The 11916-nt window shown below is 40.8% G+C and overlaps 1 protein-coding gene across 1 annotated transcript; it reads left to right on the top strand.

Annotated features, from left to right (window-relative positions):
• The first annotated feature begins 4466 nt into the window (after nt 1-4466).
• LOC109976992 (creatine kinase U-type, mitochondrial-like) lies at nt 4467-10923 on the top strand. Its single transcript, XM_020626909.2, has 10 exons — nt 4467-4601; nt 7066-7231; nt 7409-7607; nt 7680-7775; nt 8334-8555; nt 8661-8746; nt 9197-9320; nt 9655-9789; nt 9883-10008; nt 10649-10923. The coding sequence occupies exons 2-10, from the start codon at nt 7089-7091 to the stop codon at nt 10763-10765; spliced, it is 1248 nt and encodes a 415-aa protein (XP_020482565.2). The 5' UTR covers nt 4467-4601; nt 7066-7088; the 3' UTR covers nt 10766-10923.
• Nucleotides 10924-11916: the final 993 nt, after the last annotated feature.

Consider the following 11916-nt stretch of genomic DNA (forward strand, 5'->3'; position numbering starts at 1 on the left):
CAGAGCAGCTGAAGTCAGAGGGAGTGAAAAAGAAAAATGGTCTGGTGTGAATCCCACACAAGCTGAACAAGTGTGCTGCAAAGTGGTAGAGCTGTTATTTCCTAATGTTGCTGAGGAGATATGCCAAGTTGTGAGTCTGATGACAGTTTGTAGTGCTAATCGAGTGACTATGTTGTCTCTCTGCAGGAGACTTTTAGCAGATCAGACAACATTTCTGTTTCTGAGGGCCAGATGGACGACAGTTTGCTCTAGTTTCAAAACACTGTGAGTGTGACATCGTAGCTGCATCAATTAAGAGACATCAACTCATGGACTATTTTTTTTCTCATGTGTATTATTTGGTTAGCGCTGTTTCTTCACAGCGAGAAGGTTCCTTGTTTTCGAATCAAGTTGGACAAGAGCCTTTCTGTGTGGAGTTTGCATGTTCTCCCTGTGCATGTGTTGGTTCTCTCCGGCTTCCTCCTGCAGTCTAAATGAATGCTCCTCATATTAATTGGTGACTATAAATTGCCCTTAGGTGTGAATTTGATGGTCTGTCTCTATATGTTTTCCCCTGTGAATGACTGGAGATCAGTCCAGGGTGTACCCTGCCTCTTGCCCGATGACAGCTGGGATTTGCTCCAGCACCTGCGACCCTGAACGAGAAAAAGCGGTTTAGATAGAGGATGTATGGATGGATGTATTATTTTTGAATAAAAGGAACAAGGTTATTTTAAATGCTCCGTTATTATAAAGCATTTAATGAAAAAATAAGTCCCTTAAACTCTTTGCACTAGCATATACCTGCTGTTCTTTATGTAGCATTGTGCCTTCTTTGAGAAGTTACGATGTGTCATTGCAGTATTGATGTCACACAGAGTGAAAAAAAACTACAATGACACCAAAACTAAGAAAGAATTTTGAAAAAACTGGATAAATCCATTGGTGACACTGCTGTAGACAGATAAGTGAGCCTTACCCATATTTTAATTAGTCTTAGTAGATGTATTTTTCATGTGTAGCATGGATTACTCTATATTTGTGTTTCCACTGATACGGTCAGTTAAACAGAGTTATGCATGTCAGATGGGTTCCTAAGCAACAACATTGAAAGATTGCCATGTACTCACGACTTAAGCCTTGAGTTTTGTTGATGCTCGCTTCACTTAAAGCTCCTGTGAGAAGTTTTCAGCTGATAATGAAACTAAAATGAATAGTGATATCTATATAAGCCAACAAGATCATCAGCAAGATTTACTTTATCTATATAACCTTCTTTTTAATGTCTGAAGCTGATGCAGTGGGGTCGATGTCAGAGAAAGTCATTACCATCATGAACAGGACAAATCAGAGGTTTTCCACAGGGGACACCAAAGTTGACACAAACTTAAAGTTCCTCACAGCAGCTTTAAAAGTTTACGATCTCACATAAATCTTTTTTGTTTGAGTAAAATAATAAAAAACAGATGCATAAACAATTTTAGTTTTTTTGGATGTCCTCAGCTTCTGCTATGATTGAGTAAATACTAGAAGAACAAAAACTCACTCTGTTTAACCTTTTAGGCTTTTAGGACCAAAGGTCTGCTTGGATATATGTAACTGGGGTAAGTAGCACTGTGTTACAAAAAAAAAAGTTGAGATTATTACAGTTAAGAAAGAGCACATGAAAAACTCCAGACTGTGTTTATCTTATAGTGCTAAAACAAGAGCTTTCAAGTTTTACGAGGGCCTCTTGTTTTCCGGATCCCAAACAGAACATTAAGGTTTGACCCTTTGGCTAGAAGTGTCACCAGGCAGGTGGAGCGGATCACCAGCTCAGTCTTAAAAGATGAGTCCAATCCTTTGCATTGTGAGTTTCAGCTCCTACCTTCTGCACGAAGACTTTCAGTTCCAAAGGTCAGAACAAAGCGCTTCAGGAACAGCTTTGTCCCAGCAGCCATTATAGAGAGGAACAAGTCATAGTTTCCTCTTTGCTGCTTGATCTTGTTGTTGGTAATTTCACGAAGGCCTTGCATGGAGGGACAGGGATAGCAAGCTGGGAAGCTGTCGTCATGCTTCTTAATGGTTCTTTATTCATTTTATTATTAGTGGGAATGCTGTAAACAACATTGTTATTCAAATCTTTATTATTATTCCTCTACTTCCGTGCGTTTTTTGTCCCTCTTCTCCTCTTCAACTGTTTGTGCTACTTCCACCATTCAACTATCATACTATCCGGCTTCTTCGGGACAGGATGACTATGACTTTTCACTTTTTAAGTTATTTCACTTTTTCCACAAAATGTTGCCCCATTGAAATGAATGGGAAAATTTTCCACTTTTCCACTTTTTTCTCAGCCTTATAACTTTGGCTGTGTTCCACCTAGAGACTCCATTTTTGCTTTAAAACGTTTACACACTTCTCCACTATTCATACTACTTTCACTTTTCTTGCTGCCTTTTATACTTTTCAAACTGTACCTCCAAATGTTTCGTGATGTTTTGAACTTTTTTCACATTTTAGAGTGCGTGACATCATCGCTAGAGTGGGACAGAGTTCTGAGATTGTTTCAAAATCTCCCGAACAAATTGCTCTACTGACCACAATCTTCACCCCACACACATAAATTTACCCTCAAAATGTATGAAAATTTGTCCTCTCTCATACATTGAGTTTTTAGGACAATTGGAGAAAATCTTTTTACACTGTGAGCTTCAAAGCGGCAGGTGGTCCAAATAAATCTCCATCTGGGGTAATGTTAAACTTCAGCCTGACTTCACTGCCCAAACCTCTTGGGACTAACTTTTTAAATCGCTGTGGTTTCCACATTTCTTGGATCCCAGACATGAAAATCACATCAACGTGTTCGGCCATTTGTCCTCTTGCTCACAAAATCATCCCTTAGCCACAAACTCTCAATTTAAGCCCTTGAAATGAACACTCAATAGGGAGACGTTTTCCCCTTTTCCTTATTGTCTGACTGCATTGAAGCAGTCTTTATGCAGTAACTTCTACTTCAGGGATCGACAGGTAGATCGCGATCGACAGGTAGATCGCTGACTGATTCTCAGTCGATCGCGAGATGTTTAGTCAATATAAAATACAATTGTAAAATAGAAAAGTGATTTCAATTTCATCTCATTGCAGTTTTTCCCACACACGATACCTGTGTGGGGAGCCCAAGTATACCTCCGACCTGTTTGTATTTAATTTTTCATTTATTCATGAAATTGCTGCGTGCATGAGAGAGCGAGCGCGCAAGAGAGAGTGCAGGCATGCGCAATGACGTGCAGGTAAAACCGGGGGGGGGTAAATGTTTTACCAAAAAGTCATATATAGAAACTATGCTACGATTATTAAGCGCATTTGATGAAGCTGCAGCTACTTTTCTCTGCTCCTCTCTGCTGTCATGACTGTGAGCATCGCGGGGGACGAGACACACCAACAAACAGCGCAAACGCACACACGCACACACACGCACACACACACACGCACACGCACACACACACACACACGCACACACTTACACTGGAGCGATTAAAGTTGTTTGTTGTAAACTAAATTAAGGGGAAAACATATGTGATATAAATACAAACTTAATATTAAAATGTAGCCTACCTTAAAATAAGAGTTTTAAAAAAAAGTATGTTTTTTTACAGAACTCTCATTTATTATTTTCTGTTTGTTGTGTGAGTATTAAATGCGTTTGTAGGCTGTTGGTAAAGGCTATGGCTCACTATGTGGACTGGTAGATCTCGGCAGACTGGTAACTTTAAAAGTTGATCTTGGTTCAAAAAAGTTTGGGCACCCCTGTTCTACTTGTTCTACTACTTTTTTTTCATCTACTACTATTCCTTCAGCTGTTTCTGCTGATTCTTCTTTATTCAGCAGTGTTTTGCGAAACATTTCAGCGGTCAGCATTCCCACGCATTTTCCGCAGGTAAATGCAAATTGTCTAGTTTATTTTAAAGTTCTCAGCTCTGTAACTTTTACAGATCAACTTGTTTTATTAATTGTACTATTGGAATCTGCACACTTTATGCAACTCCACATTTTTGTCCATGTACTATGCATTTGCACTTTTTTATGTTTTATAGTATTGTCTGTGCTTTATTAAGTATATGTGACTCTCCCTGCAACCAAATTTACCTACAGATAAAGTAACCCGAACGTGAACCTGAGCACCAGAACAGACACAATGCTCACTATTTATGATGCATTTATATGCAGTGAATAATTACAAAACTGATTCACCACCAGTGTCAGATGTATACCATAAATGGTTGTACAGAAGAGACAGACAGGTCATCTAAGGTAATTCAAAAAATATATGAAAGGATTTTTTTTCTTGCATGAACCATTTGCATTTTAATAAGTTTAAATATAGTTTGTATGCAGTAAGTAGTTGTGTGTGTGTGAGCATTCAGGTGCTTGGGTGCATGTGTGAAGAGGCAGGCAGACATGCTGACTGACAGTAGAAAGAGGATTTTCTGTCTGTTGAGGGTAATCCTGAGCCAATGTCCCAATCTCTCTCTCTCTCCCTCTCTGATCCCGTCTCCCTCCTCAGACTGCTCTCACTCTCTGGACAGAGCTTCAGGAACTCACAGGCCATTTGCTGCCTCCTCTCTTCACACAGACCTCAGGTGAGTGATGGATTCTCCCTCCTCAGCTCCTCTTCCTACAACCTTTTCCTCCTCCTAAAGCTGGCATGTACCTTAATAGAAGTCCTCTTGCTGTCACAGCAGTTTGTGTTTTAAAAAGTTAAACAGGGACATGGCTCTCCTTGATAATGTGTTCTGTAAAGTGTTCTGTAAAGTGTTCTGTAAATTCTGTAACCTCATACCTTTATATTGTTGAGCTGCCATCACAGCCTTTTGTTTCTACCTGTTCTAGGGGTGAAGATTTACAGCTCACTGTATAGCCTACACAGCAGCCTCTTTCATTAGGGCCTCTTAATCTGCCTGATATTAAAGGGACAAGCCACCTGTGCACTGGTCCCCTTTATTTAAGACTTTATCAAAGCTCTGGCAGTTTCTCCCCACACCTTAGACTGAATATGCATCGTAAATCTGACCTAGATTATGAAAGTCTCTCTAGAGAAAAACCCATTACAAAAAGTGCAGTGTGCCTATCAACAGTGCAAGTCAGGTGAAAAGGTAAAGCCACCTGTCCTCCTTACTTTCCCTCTTCCTATATTCTTATCTAATCTATCTAATATATTCTAATCTCTCGTGGGAATCCTTGTCATTCCCTTTTCCCACTCTTTTCTCCGACCATCCTGTTGCAAAAGAACACATCCACTAGCACCCCTCTCTGCCTCACACTTAATTATTTTTTGTCCGTCCTTTTGCTCTTTCTACTTTTCAAATCTTGTTTAATTTAATGGAAAAAATATTCTTTTTTTTTTGCAAGTTGTCTGTACTATGTCCACAGCTCCGAACTAACTCAATACGATCTTCCTCTCCCAGTCACTGTAGTATTTATATGACGCCTCCTGACCAGTCGTCCTCTCTCTCTCTCTCTCTCTCTCTCTGCCTCCAAGTCATTTAACTTCCCCTTAAAAGCATCCAACAAGAGAAGTTCATTAAGTTTCAGCTCTTTTTGAATTTGTTCCAAGCAAAGGGAGCAGCAAACTTAAAGGCCTTTTTCCCCAGTTCAGTTCTGACTTTTGGAACAGACAGTAAAGGCCCTGTACTCTTCTGACTGATGAAGGACAGAAGGTACGAAGGAAGCAGACCTAAAATAGACTTGTAGATTATTAGTAGCAGTACGCCAATGTTTAAGTCTATGTAGGGTCAAAGAAGTCCATCCAACATGTTCATACAACAAACAGTGATGAGAGAGGGATTTAAAATTAGTGATGAACCTCGAGCTCCATGATACACAGTGTCCAGAGCATGTAAGCTTTGTGAGGAGGCGTGCATGCACAAAACAAAATCACCGTAATCCAGCACAGACATAAAAGTGGCAGCAACCAGTAGTACTGTATGGTCCACAGTATCAAATGCCTTGGACAGGTCTATAAAAAGGGCTGCACAATGTTGCTTGTGATCTATACTTTCCATAAAAATCCATTGGCAAAGCAGTATCGGAAAAAATGATTTACAAATGATTACTCAAATATATAAAATATACAAATATAACGAATACAATACAAGACATTAACAATAACTATTACTGAGAAATATTAAGTGTAGTTTGTCTTAATTGACTTAATATCTCCCTCTCACTCTGCTTCCTGTGTTTGTTGTGTAAACTCAGCTGATCATGAATCTGTTGACGCCAACTCTTAACTGATAGTTCATCTTAACCTCACTAACTGCTACTATTAATACTCTGTGTGTGTGTATGTGTGTGTGAATGACCCAACATTCAGGACAGCTACTATTGGTATTGGTATGTTGGGTACTGTGTCAAATGCTGCAGCATCATGGAAGATCGCTGCAATATTTCCGTGCATCTTATCTTGAGATATTTGAGAAAAGAAAACTGCCCTTTGTGTTTAGTGTGCTGGTCAGTTCTGATATCTGGTGGAGACTTTATCAAACTGACAGGTTTTGTACGTTGAGATGCCCTATCCACTTTAGTATCAAATCACAAATTGTCAGATCACGGTGAGCTGGTGACTCTCCCAGTTTGACCAAACACAAGGCTTCTGTCTGTCTCTGGACTAATCGCATCACAGACTCCAGGAGTATCTGTGACTTAGATATTTGATAGCCCGTGAGGCGATTAATCTTTTTGTTTGAGCAGGAACCTATACGAAGATTTGTGTCAGCACATCGGAAAATAAAAAGGAAATCTTCTCTGCCTCATTCACGGTGCAGGACAAATTCAAAAGGGGAGCACTGAAGCTCAGTTATTTACAAACAAATGCAAATAAGCAAAAGAATAAACTTAATATTTATAAATCCCCATATATTTATATTTTGGCACCACTAGGAGACACAGTTAAAGAGTCGTCACATAAGATGTAATTAGATTTAAATGTGTGAAATTATTTTCAGATAGCAGATACTTGACCCATAAACACAAATAACAACAACGAAAAGTTGTCAATGAACTTTTTTGGTAAATTGATTGAAATTCTTCTTTCCCTCTGACCAGGGAAAAACCCAGAGCACCTTACCATGGCGAATTCTTTCACCCGCATGATTTCTGGTCGGAACACAGCCGTGATTTTAGCCAGCATTGGAGCCAGCACTCTGGCATCTGGATACCTCCTCAGTGAGAGCGCTGCTGCAGCTGAGAGGAAGAGGCTCTATCCACCCAGGTAAAGTGTCTGAGTGTGTATTTGTGAATATGCATGGTTTTGAAAAAAAGTGATGTGCAATTTGCATAATTAGGGGCGTGGTCGAGTTGACTGACAGGGGGCCTAAGCCCCGCCTCAGCTCCACCTCTTTACCTGTTTCAGGGTTCAAACACTAAATAAGTTGCTAATTTTCTACAGTGCTGATTTCCCCGACCTGAGAAAGCACAACAACTGCATGGCAACGGCCCTGACCCCAAAAATTTATGCGCAGCTCAGGGACAAAACAACCCCCAACGACTGGACCCTGGATCAGTGCATCCAGACTGGGGTGGACAACCCAGGACACCCCTTCATCAAGACTGTGGGTATGGTGGCTGGAGACGAGGAGAGCTACGAGGTGGGAGTCAATAACAACAGTGATTTGGTCTGTTTTATTTGGGAAAACTGAGTGTTTGATTCTTCCGATTAGGTGTTTTCAGAGCTATTTGACCCTGTGATCAAAGAAAGACACAATGGCTATGACCCCCGTTCAATGAGGCACACCACTGACCTGGATGCTTCCAAGGTAACACTAGCTTTTTAATCCATCATCCCCTCTTTCTGCTTCTACATTTACTGTTTACCTGAATTCACAGGGTGGCAAATATTTACTAATGTTACACTCAAGGTGGGAAGCTTACTGCTGTGTTTCCCTTTTCCTACTACTGGATTGATGAGCAAATGAAAAGGCAATAGAGAGTGAACATTTTGAGAAACATCAGGCCATATTTCAAGCTACTTACTGTTGAGCAACTGTTAACTACAGCAAACATGGCCATATAGGCAAATTCACTGCTAACATAACCGTAAGCTTAGAATCGTCAAATGGTATTGTAAGCTAGGAAAAGGCTGTATACTCTAACAGCAGCTATTGTTGCTGATTTAAGAGGAGAGGTCTGAATGCTAAAATTAGCAAACATTTAAGATAACCTGACTTGGTTATATGATTTGTGACCTGGAACACATCAATACAGCTTCATATTTTAAATTACAGCATTTGAGCTTCACACAATGTGATCTCAGAGGAAAGTGACCTCCATGTGAAAACTAAAAATTCAGTGACCTTACACTTTTTCCTCCTCAGGTCACCTCAGGTATGTTTGATGAGCACTACGTGTTGTCATCTCGTGTCCGTACTGGCCGCAGCATCCGTGGACTGAGCCTTCCCCCTGCATGCGCCCGCTCTGAGCGCCGTGAGGTGGAGCGCGTGGTTGTGACCGCTTTGTCTGGGCTGAAGGGAGAACTGGCTGGTCGCTACTACAGCCTGGGAGAGATGTCTGATAGAGAGCAGCAGCAGCTTATTGATGTAAGTACACTGTAACACATACTCAACACAAGGTCACCTTTTTTTGATGACCTTTGCCATCTGATGTACACATCTGATACCTCTGTCCTTTCACTGGCCAATCAGGAGCACTTCCTGTTTGATAAACCTGTGTCACCTCTGCTTACGTCCGCTGGGATGGCCAGAGACTGGCCCGATGCTCGTGGGATCTGGTAAGACTAGGATAAAATCTGTAACTTAGATAGCTAGTAAAAGCTATATTTACTGCATAGTTTTTTTTCTGGAGTGCAATTGGTGGACTTGAGAGAATGAATGGAGATCTTTTGTAGAGAGTGATATGCTTAAGAGGATTGTATGCATGTATGGCAACTGCAAGAGGTTGGGTTGTGCCATGCGGGAACAACTGGATCTTTTTGTTTGATGAGACTTATAGACAAAAAAACATGCCAAATTGTTGCTTTCGACCATCATCGTTTCACAGCTTCTATTTCTTAATCAATTAAACTGTGTTCAATTGGATGGGATGTACCAATTTGTGAGATTTACACAATTATTTAGCACCATTATTGTACAGTTGGACCAATATGACCGAAGGAAATTAGATAATGAATAAGAGTAAGCTCCTTCAGACTAATAGTTGCTTTATCTCATTGTTGTGTCAGGCACAACAATGAGAAGAACTTTTTAATCTGGATCAATGAGGAGGATCACACCAGGATCATATCCATGGAGAAAGGAGGAAACATGAAGAGAGTGTTTGAAAGGTTCTGCAGAGGCCTCAAGCAGGTCAGCATGTCTCTGTTTCTCCTGGAACCACTAAGGTCAAGTCAGTAAGACAACCTCACGCATTCATTTAATTGGGATAACTCAATCCTGCAGTTCATTTCAATGCAAGGTAAAGTATTCTTAAGCCTGTAAAAATAATTGACTTCAGGTCTGTATTAAAACTAGGCTCTAAATGCAAAATGCACAATGAAGTTAACACACTCGCATAAGGAAAGACAGTCTTACACAACAACATTTTAGCTAACTCCCCAATGACTTTTAGAGCCACCGTTTGTTGCAACTATCTTTAATACGCTTGTTGTGAAGCCAGAATATAAATAGACTTTCCCTTTAGGTGGAGCATTTAATCCAGGAGAGAGGTTGGGAGTTCATGTGGAATGAGCGTCTGGGCTACGTCCTCACCTGCCCCTCTAACCTTGGCACTGGACTTAGGGCTGGTGTGCATATTCGCCTTCCCTTCCTCAGCAAGGTAATGTGGGAAACACACAGCTAGTTCATCAAAAGCAAAGTGACAAGTGTTTCCTACAGTTCAGATTGAATATGTATGATGTTCATGTTAAAGGACCCTCGCTTCAAGAAGATCCTGGATAACCTGAGGCTACAGAGGAGAGGCACAGGAGGTGTCGACACGGCTGCTACTGGAGACACTTTTGACATCTCCAACCTCGACCGCCTTGGAAAGTCAGAGGTAAACAACTGCAGAAATGAGCATTGGGCCAAGAAAGACAGAGGCGGGAAGATATCTCAACAGGTCAGGGCTGTGAAAACCTGCACCCCCTGCTGATCTTTAATCTGTAATCCAGGCAGGGAGAGATGTGCCAGTTAAGGTTAAAAGACTTCTCTCCCCTCAACTGAGCCTTTCATGCTGCACTTCCTCTCAGGCTGTGATGGCCTCCAGCAGCCCCACTAATGAAAGGCTATTAAAGGGGAAAGTTGCTTAAGGTGAGGGGTGTTGTTGTGGCGAGAGTCTGCCAAAAGAAGCCAAGCAGAGAAAGTCCTGCCTGAAAGGCTAAACTCAGGGAGCAGCGTTGTCAGAGTCTTGAAAATGTAGCAGTAAGGCAGCAGATGGTAGAGGAAAGGAAGGAATGAGACGGGCTTGATTTATCATAGTAAATTAGAAGTACTTGGGCCCTTCTACTAATATTCTGCTGATGTAAGTAGAAACATATTGTATGTAATTTAAAAAGTCTTCAAAATACGAGGTAATGGTGGTAAGGTTTATCACGCCCACAGTAAGTTGTTTGCATGGATACAAAATCAAATGTAACTCATATGTACATATTGTCAGTTTTTCACACCATTAAAGCCTAGTTGTCCTGTATCCACAGGTGGAGCTCGTGCAGCTGGTGATTGACGGAGTAAACTACCTTATTGAATGTGAGAAGAGGCTGGAAAGAGGGCAGGACATCAAGATCCCCTCCCCCATCCCTCAGTTCAGGAAGTGAACATCAACTCAGCTTGGACCCCTGGAATTAAGGAAACCCTCCAACTACTAAACTTTCTTTGAAGCTATTTAAGCTTTTCATAGCATGTATAGCACTGTACACTATAAATAAAATGTAGAGAAATTCTAAACACAATAAAGTCTCTTGATGAACTGTCAGATGTTTTACATTTTATTTGATTTAACTGCCTCTGTGGTTAAAAACAATGAAATACCAAAATCCCTAAAACATAGCAACCAGTAAGCAAGTAAACCGTAGTGGAAAGTCACAGAGTATGTAATTATCTCAAGTACAAAATCTATAGGGACAATATAAAGCACTATATAATGTACAGTATACTGGGGGGCGGCAGTAGCTCAGTCTGTAGGGACTTGGGTTGGGAACCAGAGGGTCAGCTGGTTCAAGTTCAGGTGCAGACAAAAGTATGGAAGTTGGTCTGGTAGCTAGAGAGGTGCCAGGAGACTTCCTGAGCACTGCCGAGATTACATTGAGCAAGGCACCTTACTCCCAACTGCGTGGGCGCTCTTTTGTGTGCAGCCCCTCACTCTAACATATCTCCATTAGCGCATGTCCATAGGATCCTGTTTGTGCATGTGTGAGCAGCTTGTCTCAATAACAGAGTATAAAAGTAATTTCCCCTTGTGGAATTAATAATCAAAAAATAGCCAATTCAGTTTATACTACCTTATGCTTCTAGTCTACATTGTAAAAAAAAAAAAAGATACAGTGGTGACTTCTAGAGTTGTTAGTTTGATAATCTTATGAGACATGTTGCGCTGTTAAAGTTTAGGGTCCTTTGTGTGGTTCCAAATAATTATTACTTGTAAGCAGTTCCATCAAAAACAACATTTTACCTCTAAACTTCTCAAAAAGTGTCATTCACAAAAGAGAAGTTTAAGGTCAAATCATACACTACACAGTACCACATTTTTTAAATGATTTGTTTCTTAGTTGATTTTCTTGAGAAGAAGACTTCGATATCTCTCCCCCCTCCTATCATCAACACATAACACAGAACTGTTTAGAAAGAAAATCAAACAATACTGCATCCACTTCAAACACCAAAGGAAGCGTATACCCAGAGTCAGACCTGACCTCTAACTGCTCGGCTAGTCCCCTATCTTCCTTAGACAGAGCTGTTGCTATCAGGC

This window comes from Labrus bergylta, chromosome 2 (genome assembly GCF_963930695.1).
Source record: "Labrus bergylta chromosome 2, fLabBer1.1, whole genome shotgun sequence".
Taxonomy (NCBI): domain Eukaryota; kingdom Metazoa; phylum Chordata; class Actinopteri; order Labriformes; family Labridae; genus Labrus; species Labrus bergylta.

Excerpts from the sequence above, each read along its gene's own strand:
- LOC109976992 (XM_020626909.2), top strand. The coding sequence starts at position 7,089 with ATGGCGAATTCTTTCACCCGCATGATTTCTGGTCGGAACACAGCCGTG. Across the intron at positions 7,232-7,408 it reads AAGAGGCTCTATCCACCCAG|TGCTGATTTCCCCGACCTGA; the intron begins GTAAAGTGTCTG and ends AATTTTCTACAG. Across the intron at positions 9,790-9,882 it reads GCCTTCCCTTCCTCAGCAAG|GACCCTCGCTTCAAGAAGAT; the intron begins GTAATGTGGGAA and ends TTCATGTTAAAG.